This window comes from Medicago truncatula, chromosome 6 (genome assembly GCF_003473485.1).
Source record: "Medicago truncatula cultivar Jemalong A17 chromosome 6, MtrunA17r5.0-ANR, whole genome shotgun sequence".
Taxonomy (NCBI): Eukaryota; Viridiplantae; Streptophyta; class Magnoliopsida; order Fabales; family Fabaceae; genus Medicago; species Medicago truncatula.
Window position 1 is genome coordinate 19,516,516 of NC_053047.1, and position 21,240 is coordinate 19,537,755.

A 21,240-nucleotide genomic window follows, 5' to 3' on the forward strand; every position below is an offset into this window, starting at 1 on the left:
ATTGTTTGATCGTTTGTGATGAAAGAGAGTGAAATTTTAGAGTGACAGTGAATGAAATCAAGATTTTAAAAAAACTTATATAAAAGGGCAATTTTGGTATTATTAAAACGTTTTAAGAAAATTTGGGGGTAACAAAAAATATATGGGATGTGAATAGAAAAATTCAAATTATAATCAATATTACATTAAACCTTAAAAAGAACAAACAAATAAAAGAATGATTTTTATAAATACGATAATAAAAAAGATACAAAGGCAATATCATATCATAAGTACTATATAATGAATTTAAAGTTTGTTATTCATATTGGGAGAACAAAAGATAATAGAGTTCTAAGATAAAATCTTCACAAAAAAATGGCAAAACATATTTCTCAATATTGTCTGTTGGCAATTTTATGCATTGCGTTGGTTCTAGCCTCAGGTAAGAAACATATGAACTTTCAACCTTAGGTTCTATTTCTTTTTCTTGCAAAATTGGTTCAGTTGTTTATTATATTTGATCCAAAAAAAATTGATATAATCTTTTACATTGTTGTAATGTAGTTAACATTATATAAATATAAATCTATAACTTAATTTTTGAATATGTGAATTTTATTTTTGTGGCAGGACCAACACCAGGTTTAAGTTTCTGCCATTCTCATACATATTGTGATAGCGAAGATAATTGCGACGCAAGGTGCCGTGATTTGAACTATGCGCGAGGAAGATGTATTGGACTTCTTTGTTGCTGTGAGTTATTATGAAATAAATCATATTATTATAAATATTTATATATATGTTATAATAAACATCAACTAAATAAGAAACATCTTCCTCCAAATATTTATATATGTTTGAAGCATATATATCAAGTATGTATTCAGAGCATAAGTGGAGAACTTGAAAGTAGTCTTCTTCTTGTGAAAGAAAGAAAGAAAGAGACCAGTTTATATATGTAAGACATGTGTATGTGTAAATCAGACCAGTTTAGAAGCAATGAAGAGTTACTATTTCACAATATTATTATATTTTAGTTAAAACCATATTGGTTTTAAAGTTTTGTCTTGTGCCATATTAGGTATTTTTTTAAGTATAAAAAACTTGAACGTTTTGATAATTATGTTTGGAGAATTGCTATTTGGCACGACAGCTTTTGTTGTAAAAAGCGTACGACTCACTGATTTGGAAATAAAAAAGTTGGATAAAATATAAAATTATGCTCTGGCCGGAAATCAAGGAGATATGATGGTGAATCTAGGGATGGAAAACGTTCATGTTTTGTCGTGTCTCGTGCCATTCAACGTTTTTCTTATGTTTAACCTCACTATTGCACTCAACTCTAACACAAAAAATTATATTTTTTTTATATTCTTTTAATAAAATATAATTTCTATCAACTTTTATTAAATTATAAATCTGAAATTAGAGTTCATGTTTTTTAAACCTTTTAGGTTTCCTATTCAATTGAAAATTTTAAAGGAAAATATTGAAACCACAATGTTGCAGACTTGTTAGCTTCTAATAGCCACAAAGTTTCAAGATTTAAATGAGTAGTATGAAAAAAAATACATAAATGACCATTCCTAAAAGCAAGTAAAACTAAAGAAGGGCGTATTTAATTTGACCATTTTAAATTAGGAGAGTTCTTTACAACGTTAAGGTTATTTTCTATTTTTTTATAAATTGACTTACCGTTAATTAGATGATGAATACCGATACCAACAAAATTATAGACGAATATGAAATAAAAAAAAATATTATAGACGAATATCATGGTATTAATTAATGGTATGTGATGAGAAAAATGAAATTATCTCATTAAATCTCACCAAAGAAACAATCTTGTTATTTGAAGACTAAAGTCATCCAGAGTCTGAAGTCACCCAAAGTCTGAAGTAAAGAATCTGAAGTTAATTAAATTGGTTATTTGAAGACTAAAGTTTGCAGAAGGAGTAGAAGCCTGGAGCAACAACTATTTCAGAGGAATTAGAAGGCATTGGATGCTTATCCACTGAAGATGGACAAAGAAAGGACAATAGTACAATTGTACAACCACTACAACTGTATTAATGTTGGTTAATTCTCTATACAAGGAATAGTTTTCAAATTATTCCTTCCTAAGACATTAACCAAATCAAGCAATGGATCATTGGTGATGATCAAAATTCAATAACGACTCTTTGATGTGTTGACACCTCTACAAGTTCTCTTTCATACCTCTGTATAAAGGAATGAAGACTTGAAGATTAGTAGAGACTCAACAACATTTAAACTCTGCCAAAACTCTACTAAAATTGTTGTGCATCAAACACTTAAAATTTTCTAACAACTTTCATATTTTAGAAATTCTAGAGTCTTAAGAGTCCAATTGATATTGTATTATGAACACCACTGATTTTATATCAAGTGTTCAAACCAAACTTATTTCTGTGTAATTTGTTTGTTTAGAAGTCTCTTGCTTTTGTGCTTGAGCATATGAAATCTCTTGCTTGTGTGCTTGAGTATTTGAAGTCCCTTGCTTGTGTGCTTGAGCATTTGTAATCAGAATTAGATTATAGTGAAATCTCCTTAGAAGTGCAAGGGAGACTGGACTACTTCCAGATTGTGGAAGAAATCAGGATAATTGCTATGTGTCTTTCTCTTCTTTCTCTCTATCTTTACTTTATCCGTTGCATTAGACTATGAACATTGTTCCAAAATCTGAACTCTATCAGACTCTGAACTTTGAACTTAGTTTAAAAAGAAGAAAAATGTTAAAACAATTCAATCTCCCCATCTTATGTTTTTCTCACCTTCAGGATGAGGTGTAGTCTTAATTAACTTCTGATGTAGGTTTGGTTTGAGGTGGACGCTTGGTTATACTACTACTAAAACTAGCTTTTCGATTTTTAAGCTGAGCTATCTTATCATGCTTTAGCTTTTTATGATTGTCAACAACAACTTTAGTACCTTTAAGATTTTTCTGAGCTTATTCAGGTTCGTTGTAACATCCCGTTTTTTGATAGAATTATTTTAATTATTTATTATGTGTGTTTATATGTGCTTGTGTGTGATTATTTATCTCTGTGTGTATTTTATTTGGGATTAGTGGATTTTTGGTCTAAAAGAGTATTTTTGTCATTTTTAGACTCGGGTATTTTTGATTTTTTTGTGAGTAAGGATAGATTAATCATTTTTATTAATGTTATTTTTGACATTTTGGTGAGAATAGTTATTTTACTAAGTTACCAGTGGGTTTGAGTAATTATTTAGAGATGATAATTATTCGGTATATTTATGGTTTAAGTGAGTAGTAACTTTTGAGAATTAGTTGATAAGAATGTTATGTCCATTATGACAATTAGAAACCTAACCCAATTAGAAGGTGGTATATAAACATAACCCTTGTAAGAAATTAAGTTAAGCCACTCATTATTTCATTTCATAAAAACATAAGAGATATAGAAAGAAAGTAGATCACAAGAGGAAGCTAGAGCTGCGGGGTTGAAGAGCTAGCAGCTAAATTGAAGCTTAAGCTAGTGGAATCAAGATCTATAGGTATAAGGGGGTAGATCCTTTTCATAATTAAGCTATAATTTTCATCTTTTAAATTATGGGTTTAAGTGCATCGAAAAAATCGAACTTGAGACTTTGAGACCATCAAACCAACCCAAGTGTGTTCCCTTAATATATTGTTATAGATGTATATACTCTTAACACTTAATTTAGTGATAACTAGAGAAATAACACTACCTCTCAAGATAATAAAAGTTAAATAACACTACTTTTTTTCCCTTTTAAAGAAAACACTACTTTTTTTCACTATAGAAATAACGGTATTTGAAAATAGGATTAATAATGTTTTATCCCTTGTAATATAAGTCATTTCTGGGTTTATCTTTGTAAAATTTTTGTTTTTGTTTTCGTCCTTGTAAATTTTTTTTTTCCAGAATACTCCTCTAATAGGCCATTTTTCAGAATTTTTTTTTCAAAAATTTTGGTTTTTTAATGGCCTGTTAAGGGGGTATTCTAAAAAAAAAATTACAAGGAGGAAAACCAAAACAAATTTTTTACAGGGGACAAACTTGAAAATGACCTATATTATAAGGGATAAAACACTATTAACCTAAGTTATGCATCCACCTATTAACTTTTAATATATCTTCGATTTCAATTTTGATAGGTTAGACCATAACTCTATTTTTAAATAGGTCTCTGAATCTGAAAAGAGTGATTACGCCATTGAATTAGTCGGTCCATGGATCGGATATCCAGTTTTTTATTGTTAAAATAAAGTTATTTGACTATAAGAATATTTGATGTGAAACATCGTGTTTAAATTCGGATATTCACCGTATTTTCTCCGGTTTGTGTGGGTATTTGTGTAAAAATCGTTGTTGCTGGAGGAATACCTTTGTTTTATTGACGATGTATATAAGTTAAATTATTTAATTATTAGTTAAAATTTCAATAAAATATTTTATTTCATATAGATTTTACATGAATTTTATTCGATATACAAGATTTTTTTTCAAGTAACCTATAAAATGAATAATCAGAGAATTCAAGATTTGAATTCCAACCCTTACATATATATATATATATTACAATATACTTACCGCATTTCTTTGAACTACGATTATCATGATTTTTAGCAACTGAACAATGTTGTTTATTTTTTCTTTTTGGTACAAAAGAGGGAAAAAGCCCAAAAACAATGTTGTATTTTATGTAATACAAAAGAGGTGATGAAATATGTTCAATCTTCAATTATATACATCTCACCACTCTATGTTGCATTTATTATAATGTACATAAACACTACTATAAATTATAAAATCTGCATCCATCTACCAAAATTGAAACTTTAATTTTCATTTCCTATAACAACAAATATCAACTTAAACTACTATATTACAATTTACAAGGTAGCCCGTTACTATCATGTGTTTCTTAAAATCAAATAGTCTAATGACAAAAATCACACACATAAAGCATGAATAAATGGAGTATTGTGGATTCAAATTCAAATTCTTACATATCAAATACCCCTAAAGTTATCAAGTAAGTTGTACCAATTCAATCATCACTTACATTCTCTTGTTGCCACATCTCATCCCAATTCTTCTCAACTTCTTCAAATCCCAACAAAGAACCTTCTCTCTCTGCATCCAAACTAGTAGAAAGTACACCATATGCAATTCCAAGTCCAGAAGCTCCAAAAAATACAAGAGTTGTCACAAATGGCATCCACAAAGGAGCATTAAATATGTGTCTATCCTTTAACTCACCATAAAGATGCAAGAATGATAACCCTAATGCCATTGGAACTAAAGTACTAAACAATATTCTACCTATTATTCTATACATAACTTCCTTAGGAATATCATCATCATCATTCTTATTGTTGGGATTTTTCTTGATAGGGACATCATCTTTAGCTTTATTTGTTGATGGTGGTCTTGTGTTGGAGAAGCCTTTTGCACTAGCTTGTGGCTTCAACGTGGTGAATTGGTAGTTGAGTTGTTTTGATGTATTGGGTTGAGAAAATGGGAATTTTTGTGGTTTACATATTGGAGATTGTGTTGAGCTTTGGAGAATTGGGTTTGATGCAAAAACCAGAGTTTTCATGGTTCTTGTGTGTTAATGTGTTGAATGCGTTGTTGGGTTTGAGTGGAGATATTTTTATTGAGATATATCTTATCCTAAATGTTAATGAATGGTTGTAATATTACACTTTTGGCTCTATTATCGTCTTATCATAATATATATTTTTGGACTGGTCTTTACTTGGTCGTGATATCCTAATAAGTGATATTTTATTTTATGTGAGTTAATTAAGTTTTTAGTTCCTATAAATATACACAGTTTTGTTTTTGGTTCTTACAAAATAAAATTATACTTTTTAATCTCTATAAAATTTTCAATCAGCATTTTTAGTCGCTATAAATTTTTCCATCAACACTTTTAGTCCCTGTCAAAAATTTCCATCAACAGTTGTGGTCCTTAAAATGCTTAAGGAAATAGTCACAATGACTAAAAAATGTGATTTTATTTTGTAGGGACTAAAAACAAAACTGTGAATATTTATAGGAACTAAAAACTTAATTAACCCTTTTATTTATGGCTAGCAGTTTTCTCCCCCTAACTTTCACGAAGTTGCGATTTTGGCCTCCTAAAAAAAACTACAAAATCGCCCCTAAGTTTTGCAACTGTAGCAATTTTGGCTCCCCAAAGTCAATTTATGGTAAAACAAATAAAAAAAATAACAAGTGACACCTCACTTAGGGTGCCACGTCAGCGTAGACCAAGTCAAAATTGATCTTGAGGGCCAAAACTATCACAAATACAAAACTTAAGGGACGGTTTTGTAGTTTTTTCTTAAAGGACCAAAATTCCAACTTTAAAAAAGTTAGGGGTTAAAACTACTATTAAACCTTTATTTATGTACAAACATAAGCACTCTGAACATTCGATGTAGTGGATTCATCGTTTTTTTACTCCAAATGAAGAGCCTTCATCGGGGAGTTTGGATTCCCACTATTTATCCATCATTCATTTATTTATTCATTTACAAGAGATAAACATAAATAAAGATTAGTATAATCTATTTTAACAAGTGGATCTCTGAAAAAAAAATCGACAATAAATAAATGCTAAGTCATAAGTCAATGGAGGAAATTTGGACACTACACGGGGTGTCGTTCAGAGTACACACAAGCGGTAAATTTCTACCCAAATACACTTTTTAATTACAATTACTTTATATATTTGATATTTTATTTTTTATTTAATTTAAATTTTTTTTTGAAGAAGGTAAAATAGAATATATTATCAACACAACAAGTCTTTCCTAGCACAAGGTGTCAAAGAAAAAAGGAAGAGTCAAAGAAAAAACAAATATCCGTTGCCCAACATTGCTAGGGGACTAAGCCACCAACCATGATAATTGATAGCGAACCTTAATTTCTCCTTCAACCACGAGAAGGAAAGAGACTTTATTTTGTCCACTAAATGCAAGATCAAGCATTCTTTAGCGTTGAAAATTATGTTATTTCTTTCTTTCTATATTTTCCACACTGTAGCAAACCAAATGACATTCAAAATTGTATATCAAGCTTTATTACCAACACCACCAAAACTGAACTGAGAACAATGATCCGATATATAGGAAGGAGCGACCATTGATAAGCCAGCCCACCGAATAATATGAGACCAAACCGCCCCAAAAAAGAGCAATGTAAAAATAAGTGATTAACATTTTCCTGAGAGCCACTTCCATAAACGCACAGGCAGGAATTATTATTATGAATAACACCACGACTAAACAAGTTATATTTGGTTGGCAGTCTGTTCCGAAACAGACGCCAAGCAAAAACCATAACCTTCAGGGGAATATTTTTTTGCCAAAGCATCTTCACATCAACAAAGGACCAACAACAAGTTGAGCAGTCTGATAATTATAAGCACTACGAACAGAGTAGGCGTTTGATTTTTCCTAATTCCAAAGCAATATGTCCTCCTTTTCTACCTATAAATTCACATTTTTCTTTCTTTTGGTATGATATTTTTCTTTCTTTTAATATGGTTAGCTAACATTGCAATCTTAGTCAATGTGCATTGACGCTATAAAACAATTAGAATCATTGTTATCATATTTGAAAAACTATCGAAAGGTAGGTTTTTCAAAAAATATGGATCTTGAAAATGTGTTGCGCTTGAAATGAATGTTGAGCACATCTTTCCAACAAAACATTGTGTGATTAGAAAAATGAAGAAAAAAAAAATTCTTATGTATTATGCAAGAGGACCATTTTATCAAACTTGGCATAAGGCCCATAAAATGCTAGGAATGGGGCTTCACCCCTCACCACCTAACCCTCCATAATCAAACCCATCATCCTGCGAGATGAAGATATCCGGAAGCGATGCACAAGTTTGGAGTTTCATCTACATTGCAGCATCGCCTTGTACCCGACTAGGATTTTTACAAGACATCGTCGTCAATCTATTCGTGCGTCGACGCCGTCGGTTTGTTTAGTTACAAACAACCTAATCTCTGGTTCTGTTATAGGATTAAAATTGTTGGCTTGTTGGTGGTCTTTTTATCAATATGTATTGCAGTTTGGCTCTAGATATGTTCAAAATCTAAGATCTAGGTTGTGGTTTAGGTGTTGCTCTTTCGTCACTCACAAGGTTTGAACACACTAGCGATGTCTCCTTTTAGCGCCGTCGGTTTGTTTAATTTAAAATCTAGGTCTTGGATATGGATGTGTTGGTTCTTATAGGCGGTCATACAAGCCGCTATCGGTCGCTTTTATCCGCATGTCAGTTTCATTTTGACAATAGATGGTTTAAATGGAATGGCTGATTAATGTTGTTGTTTTGCAGAGAGTTGATGGATCATGGATTGTTTTTTTGTGGTGACAAATGATTCATACGCTAACTTAAATGGTCTAAACACTCACTTAAACTGCTTTTTTGCAGACCAGTTTTGTGCTCTTACGTGGGTTCTCCGGATTGTACTAGGTAGTGTTTGTTTTGGGTGTTGTTTGATATACCTATTTCGGACGGGTTTTTCTAGTTGCTAATCTATTTTGTTCCACTTCTGTGCTGAATTGTATATCACTTATTAGGGTTTATGTGGGTGGTCATACTGGGTCAAGTCATACGACCCCCCCAAGTCTACACCTTCATAGAAGATCAAACTCACTACTAGGAAAAGCAAAATTAGGGAGGGAAATTTGTGACGGAAACATTAAATTCCTCACAAATTCCTTGGTCGCAAAATTTAGTGACGGAATTAGAGAGGGATTTCATGTTTTCCCTCATTAAATTTCCCTCACTAATTTTTGTTTTTTTAGTAGTGATTCTCTAATGTCTGGACCAACTCTCCCAAAATTACTAACTCCCACTCAAAAAGATTCTCCGCTTAAGATCCTAAGTCCATCTTGACTGTTTGAATCACTTTTGATTACTCATGCATGGATGGATTATGGGAATAGGATCTTTCCTATTTCAAAGTTTCACACTCAAGTTAACAAAATTATTATTAAGACTTTAAAAATGAATAGTCGTCGGTCAAGTGATAATATATACGTACTTGTCAAGAAAAATGAGAGATGTATATTTTGACTGAACTTATTAATGCATTCATATGAAAAATGTTGAAAAATGTTGAAAATGTCGATTCAGTATGTATTATCAGTTTCGAGTCTGACTTTATAATTTCTTTTACACACTTTATATGTATAATTTTAAAAGTAATTACCTTAATAGTCAAACGTTTCTAATAATCTCCCCATTAAGATTAATTGACAAGAATTTATATGATTTAAATCTTTTCTAATTTATAAAGACAAAATTTGAGGATATTTTTATGACGCAAGATAGCATTTTGCTTTGATGAGTGAGTTTTTATTTGAAAAGTATTTAATCAATTTGATTTCTCAATAATTTGAGTAGATCAAAAGAGATTTGATGTGAAAACAACTTTAGATGGAGTTTGATGTAAATCCATTTCAACCGTGTAAAACAGATGTCAACATGGTGTTGAGAGAGTTGACAGATTTTCTTTTAAAAAAAACAACTCGAACTCAATTCATGGAGTTGTCTATGTGGGATGTAGCCCAAACCTAATTATAAAAGAAAAATTAGATCTTTCAAAATATAAAAAAAATAAAAATATTAGATGTTGTAATTTCACTATCGACTCGAAGATTACTCTCATAGCATATATAAATGGCCTAAGATGGTGGGATATGTTGGGGGCACCTAATAAAAAATGAAAGATGCTAATTACGGTATTTTAGAAGAAAAAAAAATTATAAAGTTATTTGAAGTTTACTCTCATAGGAGCCTAAGAAGACCTACGCGGTGGAGATATTTTGGACATCAAGAGTCAAATTATATCAAAATTTTTATAATAATGATATTTGTATAACTATTTAATTTATTGACAACTTTTTTGACATTCTTTATTTAAAAAAAACTTTTGTGATATCCTTCGTTTTCTCATTTTTTATTGGTCAAAAAAAATAGAGAGAAAAAAAAAAGTGAGTCAGAGCATAATGTGAGTATGAGATAGTTGTTTAAAAGTTGTCATATAATGGTCGTACAATATTGTTTTTTTTTTTTTTTTTATTTATAATTTGGCACTTGTTTACTCAATCAAATAAAGATTTTTTTTAATTTCATTAAATTTTTAATTTCTATTATTTTTATTGAGAAAAGTTGGACATATATATATATATATGAGATTTTGGTTTAGAAAGAATCAACAATTACTTGGACATATTTGTTTAAGTTTTCTTTGCCCTTCAATCATGAACATCTTTACCGTTCTTTTATTTCACTTTTCTTGCCTTGCCTTATCAGCGTTTCATTTTGGTATATGCACTCAATGCTTTTGAAATGAACGTGAAGCCCTTTTAACATTTAGACAACATCTCATTGATCCAACAAATAGGCTCTCATCTTGGAATGTTTCCAATACCAATTGTTGCAATTGGGTTGGTGTTATTTGTAGTGATGTAACATCTCATGTACTTCAACTTCACCTTAACAATTCACAACCTTATTTCCCAAACAAATACCCAATTTATAAATATAAAGAAGCACATGAAGCTTATGAGAAATCAAAGTTTAGTGGTAAAATAAATGCTTCTTTGATTGAGTTGAAACATTTGAATCACTTGGATTTAAGTGGAAACAATTTTGGTGGTGTGGAAATTCCTAACTTCATTTGGGTCATGAAATCCTTGAATTATCTTAATCTTTCTAATGCAGGATTTTATGGAAAAATCCCTCATCAAATTGGAAATCTTTCCAATTTGCTTTATCTTGATCTTAGCAATGGTTTTAATGGAAAAATTCCATATCAAATTGGTAACCTTACAAATTTGATCCATCTTGGTGTTCAAGGTTCTGACGATGATGATCACTATGTGTGTCAAGAAAGTCTTCAATGGCTTTCAAGTCTTTCCCACATTCAATATCTTGATTTGGGAAATGCAAACCTTTCTAAATCATTAGATTGGTTACATCTTTCCAAGCTCTTCCTTCTTTGGTGAAGTTAAGCTTGAGAGGATGTATCCTTCCAACTCAATATAATCAACCATCTTCACTTAACTTTTCATCTCTTGTTACTCTTGATTTTTCGCGAATTTCTTATTTTGCTCCGAAGTGGATATTTGGGTTGAGAAAACTTGTTTCTCTTCAAATGGAATCTAATAACATCCAAGGATCGATTATGAATGGAATTCAAAATCTCACTCTCCTTGAAAATCTTGACTTGTCTAACAATGAATTCTCGTCTTCTATACCTGTTTGGCTATACAATCTTCAACATCTCAAGTTCTTGAACCTTGGAGGGAATAACTTGTTTGGAACCATTTCCGATGCCATGGGAAATTTGACTTCCATGGTTCAACTTGATTTGTCATTTAATCAACTAAAAGGAAGAATTCCATCTTCTATTGGAAATTTAGATTCTATGCTCGAGCTGGATTTACAGGGAAACGCAATTCGTGGTGAACTTCTTAGATCATTTGGAAATCTTTCTTCATTACAATTTCTTGGTCTTTATAAAAACCAATTAAGTGGAAATCCATTTGAAATTCTTAGACCACTTTCTAAACTGTCGGTTCTTGTACTTGAAAGAAATCTATTTCAAGGAATTGTCAAGGAAGATGATCTTGCAAATCTTACGAGTTTACAATATTGTTATGCATCAGAGAACAATCTCACTTTAGAAGTTGGTTCCAATTGGCATCCTAGTTTTCAGCTATACGAATTGGGAATGAGCTCGTGGCAAATCGGCCATAACTTTCCGTCGTGGATTCAAACTCAAAAGGATCTTCATTATTTGGACATATCTAATACAGGTATAACAGATTTCATACCACTTTGGTTTTGGGAAACATTTTCTAATGCTTTTTATTTGAACTTCTCTCATAATCATATTCACGGTGAGATTGTGAGTTCATTAACAAAGTCGATATCTATCAAGACCATTGATCTAAGCTCGAATCACTTACATGGAAAGTTACCCTATCTTTTTAATGATTCTTTGTCTTGGTTGGATCTTTCAAATAATTCATTTTCTGGATCCCTTACTGAATTTCTATGTAATAGACAAAGCAAGCCAATGCAATCATCCTTTCTCAATCTTGCATCAAATAGTTTATCAGGTGAAATACCTGATTGTTGGACAATGTGGCCTAATCTAGTTGATTTAAATTTACAAAACAATCATTTTGTTGGAAATTTACCCTTTTCCATGTCTTCTTTAACCGAGCTACAAACATTGCATATCCGTAAGAACTCACTCTCAGGAATATTTCCTAATTTTTTGAAGAAGGCTAAAAAGTTGATTTTCTTAGACCTTGGGGAAAACAATTTCACAGGAAATGTTCCCACATTGATAGGAAAGGAGCTCTTAAACTTGAAAATTCTAAGCCTTCGATCAAACAAATTTTCGGGACATATTCCTAAAGAAATATGTGATATGATTTATCTTCAGGATTTGGACCTTGCAAACAACAATTTGAACGGAAATATACCAAATTGTCTCGACCATTTGAGTGCCATGATGCTAAGGAAAAGAAGCAAAGATTCTTTAATATATTCAAATACATCGATTGTGGAGATTGGATGAAGTATAGTTAGTTCGCTCATGTGGGTGAAAGGAATAGGTATAGAGTATAGAAATATTCTTGGCTTGGTGACAAATGTTGATCTATCTGATAATAATTTATCTGGAGAGATACCAAGAGAAATCACAAATCTAGATGGATTGATTTATCTAAATATTTCCAAGAATCAATTGGGAGGCGAAATCCCACCAAATATTGGTAATATGAGATCATTGGAATCCATTGATATCTCTAGAAATCAAATTTCAGGAGAAATCCCTTCAACCATGTCAAACTTAAGCTTTCTAAACAAGCTTGATTTGTCTTATAATCTTTTGGAAGGGAAAGTTCCAACAGGCACACAACTTCAGACCTTTGAAGCATCAAATTTTGTTGGCAACAATTTGTGCGGCTCGCCACTGCCTATCAATTGCAGTTCCAATATCGAAATTCCTAATGATGATCAAGAGGATGACGAGCATGGAGTGGATTGGTTCTTTGTGAGTATGACATTAGGATTTGTTGTGGGATTTTGGATAGTAGTTGCTCCTTTGTTCATGTTTAGATCATGGAGGTTAACCTACTATGATTTCCTTGATGGCATATGGTACAAATTAAATTCTTGTTGGTGAATGTAGATTTGTAATGTAGCAAATGTTTGTTTTTTTGAATAATTGTATTGTAGCAAATGTTGTAATGTAGATTTGTTGAAAGAAATATAACTCAAAGAAAGCTACCCTGTTTAATAAAGTCTAAGATGCATGATGTGTTTTCTATAGTTTTACATTAAATAAATTTTATAATATAAGCCATTCAACAAAAAAGAAGAAGAAAAATGCAAACCATATAAAAGAGAAAAGAGATATTTTATTACATCATGACTCTCTAATTACATTTGGAGAAACAGTCATTTTGATTCATGGATGTGTCTCTCGTTATCCCATTAACTCTTTAAAAAAGTTGAGTTGACTATTTATTGAAAACAAGTATGACATATGACATGGCACAGGGACCAAGATGAACGGTCGGCCGTTTTGGTCCTATATATATTAAAGTTCTAATAATAATGATGTTACATGTTTATCCTCAGAAAGATTATTCAAGAGCACATGGCTCCATATTCCCAAGTCCAACATTGCTATATCTAAACTTCATTTCAATAGGCCATACATAGAAAAGGGGCAAGGTTGGAGGGAAATACACAAGCATTCACTGTCTCTCATATGTCAAGAAATGAAAGCTTTAGTTCGTAGAGTTTCTTCTTGGCAGACTCAACATCATTTTGAATTAAGTAGAGAGTACCTAATCAAGGTAAGAAGAAGTTCATATATGATTGGTAATTCATATAACCAATGTGTTGGAACACATGGAGTGAATTAAAAAAATTCTCATGTCAGCTTTCTCAGTTAGTGCTCATTTATGATGTTAGATTAAGCCATTGATTTTCTAAGATCAACTAATCTTAGGTTAAATTTGCATGACAACCATATAATTATTTTCTAATAAAATATAATCTATATATATTTTAAACATGTAAAAACAATCATCGTTTAAAGAACTCATCTTCGACACGAATACCTCTAAATATATAACTTATTCTAATTAAATTGAAATAACGCAATATCTTTGCAATGCATCAATCACAACAAAATATAATTTTTAATCCTATAAAATAAATTCCCATTATCTAACTAAGGGCCAAAACTCATAGATAATGGAAAGAAACAGTAAACTAAGCATAAATATATCTTAAAAAAGTAAAAAAAAAAACGTAAAATCCAAGAATTAGAAAAAATTATCATCACATGTTTGGTTCAGAAAAATTTCGCACCAATACGTGGAAAACCAATCGGTGCGGTGCCTCTCATTTTAAAAAAACTCATCAAATAAGTAATAAACCGATCCAACACCTGAGACATAATATTAAATTAGGATATAAGAGAATCTTAATTTTAAAACCACAATTATAGATCTTGTTTAAGGGAAAAAAGCGATTCAACCGATAATCTTAGAGAAGCAATATAAATTGCATGGGCATTATAAGAAGTTGCAAAAAGGAAAAAAAAAATGAACATCCATACAAAGGCAGAGAAAATGCACTAATAAGCATCACAATAGATAACTAAAACGGGAAAGGAATGAAAAGTTGAAAAATTCTTACCAAAATGAAATAAAAACAATCCATCATCCATTAATAGAAATAAAAGGAGGGAATTACAACGTTTATGGAAATTCTTCCATTTCAAACAACAAAATAGAATGAATCCCAACTAATAAGATCTAGAACACATCTATGTACTATTACACATCAGAGATTGAAGGAAGCAACCAAAGGATGATAGAAAAAAACACAAAATAGGGGATACACGTTGCCCATGACCCAACAACATACACAAAGATGAAACCAAAAGTTTCAAACACAAACCTAACAACATTACACATTTCTAGCTTGACACCCTCTCACTAAGAGCCAAACACTCTTCATCAACCTCATCCAAGACATCAGATATCTTTCTTTTGTCACCGATATCAACCGGAGACGTGGAACCAACTTCGAAGCAAGAATCGGTAAATGGATCGTCCGAAACAGCATCATAATGAGGTTCATCCGCTCCAAAAATCTTTTAATAATCAATAGAATAATCGTCATATAGACTGGTAACAATGGCATCCAAAATGTGATCCTGCAAAACCAACATACAAAGAATAATTAAAAGAATGCAACTAACAAACAAAGAACAAAAGTTAGATAAGCATGACACACCTCAAGTTCGCCACCTGCATTGTAAGGAATCGGATTAAGTAAGACATCAGACAAAGAGTGATGACTGAAAACATCCATAACCTCATAAGAAGCAGCAGCACCAGAAGAATCAATCAAATTTTTTGCAACTTTGAAAATCATAGGATCAGCAAATAACGAATCCATCTCCGTTGGATATAGAGAAGATGGTTCGGGCTACAAAAAAAGGACAAACGATGATTCTACTAATCAGATGTAACATTAAAATTAAAATAAACCACCAAAGAAGATCAAATCACCATCTCAATCAACATCTAGTAGGTTTGCGGAGCAAAGCGCTCAACAATGTGATCACGCAACAGGAAAGGAGCCTCAGAGTCGAAATCCCCTACACTAATAAACAATCAACGATAATATAAAACATCATTGAAAAAATGAAGACAAGGAAAAATCATGCAGATAATTGAAGTAATGTTAGCATTCCCCACCTAGGTACAAAGGAAGAAAATTGGTTATCAATACATTTATTCGTCCCCTCATCAATACCAAGATGACATGCAACTACAACAAAGACACTTTCATCCTTGAATTTGACTAAATCAGCAAAATTGATAATAGGTCTATGACAAACAAACTCATGCAAACCAACAATCTCAGACATCCTAGACATGATTAAATATTGAATATTGAACAAATGTGACAAAGACCTATTATCAGTATTCAATATTGAATATTCAATCATGTCTAGGATGTCAGTATTCAATATTCAATATTTAATCATGTCTAGGATGTCTGAGATTGTTGGTTTGCATAAGTTTGTTTGTCATAGACCTATTATTAGTTTTGATGATTTTGTCAAATCCAAAGATGAAAGTGACTTTGTTGTAGTTGCGTGTTATCTTGGTATTGATGAGGGTGTGGATAAATGGATTGATAACCAATTGTCTTCCTTTGTACCTAGGTGGGGAATGCTAACAATATTTCAATTATCTGCATGTTTTTGCATTGTCTTCACTTTTTCAATGATATTTTATATTACCGTTGATTGTTTATCGTTGTTAAATTTTTCAATTGTTTTTTATATTTAGGTTGCGCGTTAGTGTAGGGGATTTCGACGCTGAGGCTCCTTTCCTGTTGCGTGATCACATTGTTGAGCGCTTTGCTCTGCGGACTTGCAAGATGTTGATTGATATGGTGATTTGATCTTCTATGGTGGTTTATTTTAATTTTGATGTTACATTTTGTAGAATCATCGTTTGTCCTTTTTTTTTGTAGTCCGAAGCATCTTCTCTGTATCCAACGGAGATGGATTCGTTATTTGCTGATCCTATGATTTTCGAAGTTGCAAAACATTTGACTGATTCTTCTGGTGGTGCTGCTTCTTATGTGGTCCTGGATGTTTTCACTCATCACTCTTTGTATGATGTCTTACTTAATCTGATTCCTTACGATGCAGGTGGCGAACTTGAGGTGCGTCATGCTAATCTGACTTTTGTTCTTTGTTTGTTAGTTGCATTCTTTTAATTATTCTTTGTATGTTGGCTTTGCAGGATCACATTTTGGATGCCTTTAATGCTAGTCCATATGACGATTCTGCTATTAATTTTGAAAAGATTTTTGGAGCGGATGAACCTCATTATGATGGTGGTCTGGACGATCCGTTTGCCAATTCTTACTTTGAAGTTGGTTCCACGTCCCGGGTTGATGTCGGTGACAAAAAGAAGATATCTGATGTCTTGGATAAGGTTGATGAAGAGCGTTTGGATCTTCGTTAGAGGGTGTCAAGGGCAAGAAATGTGTAATGTTGTTAGGTTTGTGTTTGAAACTTTTGGTTTCATCTTTGTGTATGTTGTTGGGTCATGGGCAGCGTGTATCCCCTATTTTGTGTTTTTTTTCTATCATCCTTTGGTTGTTTCCTTCAATCTCTGATGTGTAATAGTACTTAGATGTGTTCCAGATCTTATTATCTTGGATTCATTCTATTTTGTTGTTTCAAATGGAAGAATTTCGATAAACATTGTAATTCCCTCCTTTTATTTCTATTAATGGATGATGGATTGTTTTTATTTCATTTTAGTAAGCATTTTTCAACTTTTCATTCCTTTCCAAATTTAGTTATCTATTGTGATGCTTATTGGTGCATTTTCTCTGCCTTTGTGGGGATGTTCATTTTTTTCCTTTTTGCAACTTCTTATAATGCCCATGCAATTTATATTGTTTCTCTAAGATTATCGGTTGAATCCCTTTTTTTTCTTTAAACAAGATCTATAATGTTGGTTTTAAAATTAAGATTCTTTTATATCCTAATTTAATATTATGTATTTGATGTTGGATCGATTTATTTTTTATTCGATGAGTTTTTTTAAATGAGAGGTGCTGCACCGATTGGTTTCCCATGCATTGGTGCTATTTGTTGGTGCGAAATTTTTCTGAATAAGCAGGTGATAATGGGAATTTGTTTTATAGGATTAAAAATTATATTTTGTTGTGATTCATGTATTTCAAAGGTATTACGTTATTTCAATTTAATGAGAATAAGTTATATATTCAGAGGTATTCGTGTCAAAGAAGAGTTCTTTAAACGATGAATTTTTTCACATGTTTAAAATATATATCGATTATATTTTATTAGAAAATAATTATATGGTTGTCATGCAAATTTAACCTAAGATTATTTACTTGATACGAATTGTGTGATTAGTAATTAATCTCCCTGATGAATAATGTAATTATAACTATAGCACTTAAGGTGGGTTATTATTTAATCTATTTATTGATTGCACGAGGATGCATATCGACAAAATCTAATCAATGCTACAATGTCGCATTATCTAATCAATGCACTTAAGGTGGGTCACTTCCTTTCTTCCCTTTCCATGCTACAATGTCGCAACATTAAAAATATACCATTGTAATGCTTTTTTCAATTTATATTTTATTTGAAGAGTGTTTCACGTCCGTTAACTCATAGTTTCTAATCGTACCTAATCAGAAGGTGACTGCACTGATCGTACCTGATCAGAAGGTGATTGCCGGTGCTTTGAATGCGGTGCATTTAGTGGTGGTAAAATGCGCCAAATTGCTTCTTGGAGCGGCTGGGGGTGTGTACCTGCAGGCACTCTGACGCTCAAGTAAGTAGAAATCAGAGAGAGTGAGGGTTTAGAGGAAGAGATAAATTCTACCTTGGGGACTGCATTTAGTCCCCTATTTATAGAGGTGGAGGGCTGCAAAGCCGTTGTAATGACACGCATGACTCTGGCGGGTACGAAATCATGGGAACTCTCTTTCGCTTCATGCACCCCCCCTTGCGTGAAAGGGGTGTATCGCAAGTAACTTTGCCAAACGTGATGTTTGGGCTTTGAATGGTATTGGGCCTAAGTAAATGGGCCAAAGGTCCTTTTGGCCGGTCCAGAAAAATTTCTATATCTTTTGTTATATATATGAGATGCCACCCATCTCTTCCAAGATAACACCCCCTTTCAAACAACACCATTTCCATCCCAGCTCCATGGTTGTTTAAGCATTTTTTTCCATTATCACCTTTCATGTTGACTATTTATGATTGAAGCTTCGTTATTTTTTTTCAAAAAACTTTCACCCAAACTTCTCAATCTTTTACAAGATCACAAAAATGGTGACACCTTTCCATGGTTTGATGTCTCTCATAACTGATAGGGTTGATGACTGGTTGATCAAGGTTCGGGTCATAAGGAAATGGACCGTCGAGAGTAGTTTCTTTCGTGGAAAAGTTAGCAGTATTGAGCTGATCCTGCTTGATATTGATATGGGTTTACACACCATGCACCAGTATTTTGTTATTTTTTTGCTTATCTTTTTTTCCATGTTATTTTACTTTTTGCTAGGGTTTCTCCTTCTTTGATTTTGTTGTGTTTTTTGGGTTTTAGGGCAACAAGATATAAGCAACCATTCCACACCAGTGTGTTCATCTTTTAGGTCATTTTTTTTTTAGCATTCAGTTTACATCATCACCACTTTCCAAGTTGTTGAGAGTATGAGTTGTTCGATTGCAACTGGAAACAAGAAAAAGATAACCTTTCACTTAAGTACAAGGGTTGTTCTAGACAATAGCTTTCTAATTCATCAATATGGGTTGACTTTGTCTAAGTCTGAAGAGATCAACAAGCAAAGGCTTGACTCTACTCGCTTGGTTGGTGAGTGTTTTGTTCTTTGTGTTTATTTGCTTTTCCTGATTTTTGTCATTTCTCATTTGCTATATCGTTTCATCTTTTATTGTCTCAAAAGATTTCATTGGTTTGTTGACTGCGCTGCATTACGAGTGTGTCTCTGATGATGTTGATGGGTTGATAACCGTTGCTAAGATTGAACTCACCGATGAGAGGTACCCTTTGTTTCACATTTATTTTCTTTCCCTTTGGCTTTGCTTTTTTGTTTAATTGTTTTTCGTGTTGTATGTTTTCCATGGTGTAGAGGAAGGCTGGAATGTGAGTTGAAGGGTGTCTTTCTTGCTCAAATCAAAGAGGTTTTGAAAGGATCTTATCAGGGACTACTTGTTGTGGTCATGCAGTTTGGAAGGGTTAACAGGGACGGAGGTTCGTAGGATTCTTTGTTTTGAGTTGTGTTTAAAAGTTTAAAATTTATTGGATGTGTTGGGTTTGTTGGCCGATGATCGCCAATTCATTGATGCTATTAACGAGGTAGCAGCTGATTCTTCCGGTTGCAGCGTTCGCAAGATATTTGCAAATTTGCTTCTGTGTTTTTCTTTGGCTGATCCATTGAGATCTTGGGAGGCTTTGGCAGATGGCATTCTTTATCAGAGACGATGCATTTTGAATTTTCTAGGTTGGTGTATGTTTAAATGCTAAGGTCTTGGCTTATTTTGTTCGCGCATGCTTTGTTGTTATCTTTTGTTGGATTTTACTGATCTTGCTATTTTACTTTTTTTTTTGTAGATCTTATTATATTAGATGAAGATCTAAAGCAACTTTTCCTTGTTGAAATTGATAAGTTGCTTAGGCTTAATGGAAAAACCTTGGATGATTTTGAGTCCATGCCGAAACTATCGTCTGTTGTTGTTGAGGTATATGACAATGTTTTGTTGGCCAATGAGGAAGTTTATGATCAATATGAAATGTTGTCGAAGCATGGTCATTATTTCTCAAATCTGAATGAAGGCCAGTTGTCTGCTTATAATCAAATTGTTCACTCTGTTGAAAATAATTCTGGTGGAATGTTTTTTGTATATGGTTACGGTGGCACGGGGAAAAATTCTCTTTGGAATGCTCTTTCTTTTTGTTTTCAATCTGAGGGTAAGATTGTTATTAATGTTGCATCAAGTGGAATTGCGTCACTTCTTTTGCCGGGTGGAAAGACCGCACATTCTCATTTTGCTATTCCTTTGGTTTTGGTTGAGGATTCTTGTTGTTTGATTGAAAAGGATGGTAAAAAGGCGCAACTGTTAACCATGGCTAGCCTAATAATATGGGACGAAGCTCCTATGATAAATTGGTTGGCTTTCGAGGCTTTTGATAGGACTATGCATGATGTTATGAATAATTTTATTGATGGAGCTTTGGATCTACCATTTGGTGGGAAAACAATTATGTTTGGTGGAAATTTTTGTCAAATTCTCCCCGTTTTTCCTAAGGGATGCCTTGCTGATGTCGTTCATTCCACTATTAATTCATCCCCCTTGTGGTCAGGTTGTAAGGTGATGAGGTTGACACAGAACATGAGGCTTCAGGGCCTTGGAGATGCGCATGAAACTGAGATGCTTCGGGAGTTTACGGCTTGGATTAGGGATGGGAAAGTCGGTGATGTCTCTGCTGGGAGGCTGTTGTTGAGATTCCAGATGATTTGTTGATTAAAAATTCTGGCGATCCAATCAGTGACATAGTTTGTGCAGCTTATCCTGGTCTG

General features: G+C 32.7%; 2 protein-coding genes and 2 long non-coding RNA genes across 4 annotated transcripts; 3 read left to right on the forward strand and 1 right to left on the reverse strand.

The window, feature by feature from the left end:
* The first annotated feature begins 262 nt into the window (after nt 1-262).
* On the forward strand, nt 263-1,008 carry LOC120580815 (uncharacterized). Its single transcript, XR_005646575.1, has 2 exons — nt 263-424; nt 613-1,008. It is a non-coding gene; the product is annotated as an uncharacterized lncRNA (long non-coding RNA).
* Nucleotides 1,009-4,817: 3,809 nt separating this feature from the next.
* Nucleotides 4,818-5,660, reverse strand: LOC25496484 (uncharacterized protein PAM68-like). The gene has a single exon (XM_013596813.3). The coding sequence runs from the start codon at nt 5,593-5,595 to the stop codon at nt 5,044-5,046; it is 552 nt and encodes a 183-aa protein (XP_013452267.1). The 5' UTR covers nt 5,596-5,660; the 3' UTR covers nt 4,818-5,043.
* Nucleotides 5,661-11,049: 5,389 nt separating this feature from the next.
* LOC120580878 (receptor-like protein 34) lies at nt 11,050-13,300 on the forward strand. Its single transcript, XM_039835081.1, has 2 exons — nt 11,050-11,849; nt 12,488-13,300. The coding sequence occupies exons 1-2, from the start codon at nt 11,186-11,188 to the stop codon at nt 12,631-12,633; spliced, it is 810 nt and encodes a 269-aa protein (XP_039691015.1). The 5' UTR covers nt 11,050-11,185; the 3' UTR covers nt 12,634-13,300.
* Nucleotides 13,301-19,479: 6,179 nt separating this feature from the next.
* On the forward strand, nt 19,480-19,832 carry LOC120580939 (uncharacterized). The gene is made up of 3 exons (XR_005646732.1): nt 19,480-19,514; nt 19,606-19,702; nt 19,792-19,832. It is a non-coding gene; the product is annotated as an uncharacterized lncRNA (long non-coding RNA).
* The last annotated feature ends 1,408 nt before the right edge of the window (nt 19,833-21,240 follow it).

Bases quoted from the DNA above. Each gene is read 5' to 3' on its own strand.
- LOC25496484 (XM_013596813.3), bottom strand. From the start codon at position 5,595: ATGAAAACTCTGGTTTTTGCATCAAACCCAATTCTCCAAAGCTCAACA.
- LOC120580878 (XM_039835081.1), top strand. From the start codon at position 11,186: ATGGAATCTAATAACATCCAAGGATCGATTATGAATGGAATTCAAAAT. The intron at 11,850-12,487 runs GTATAACAGATT...ATTTATCTTCAG, and splicing joins TTTGGACATATCTAATACAG to GATTTGGACCTTGCAAACAA.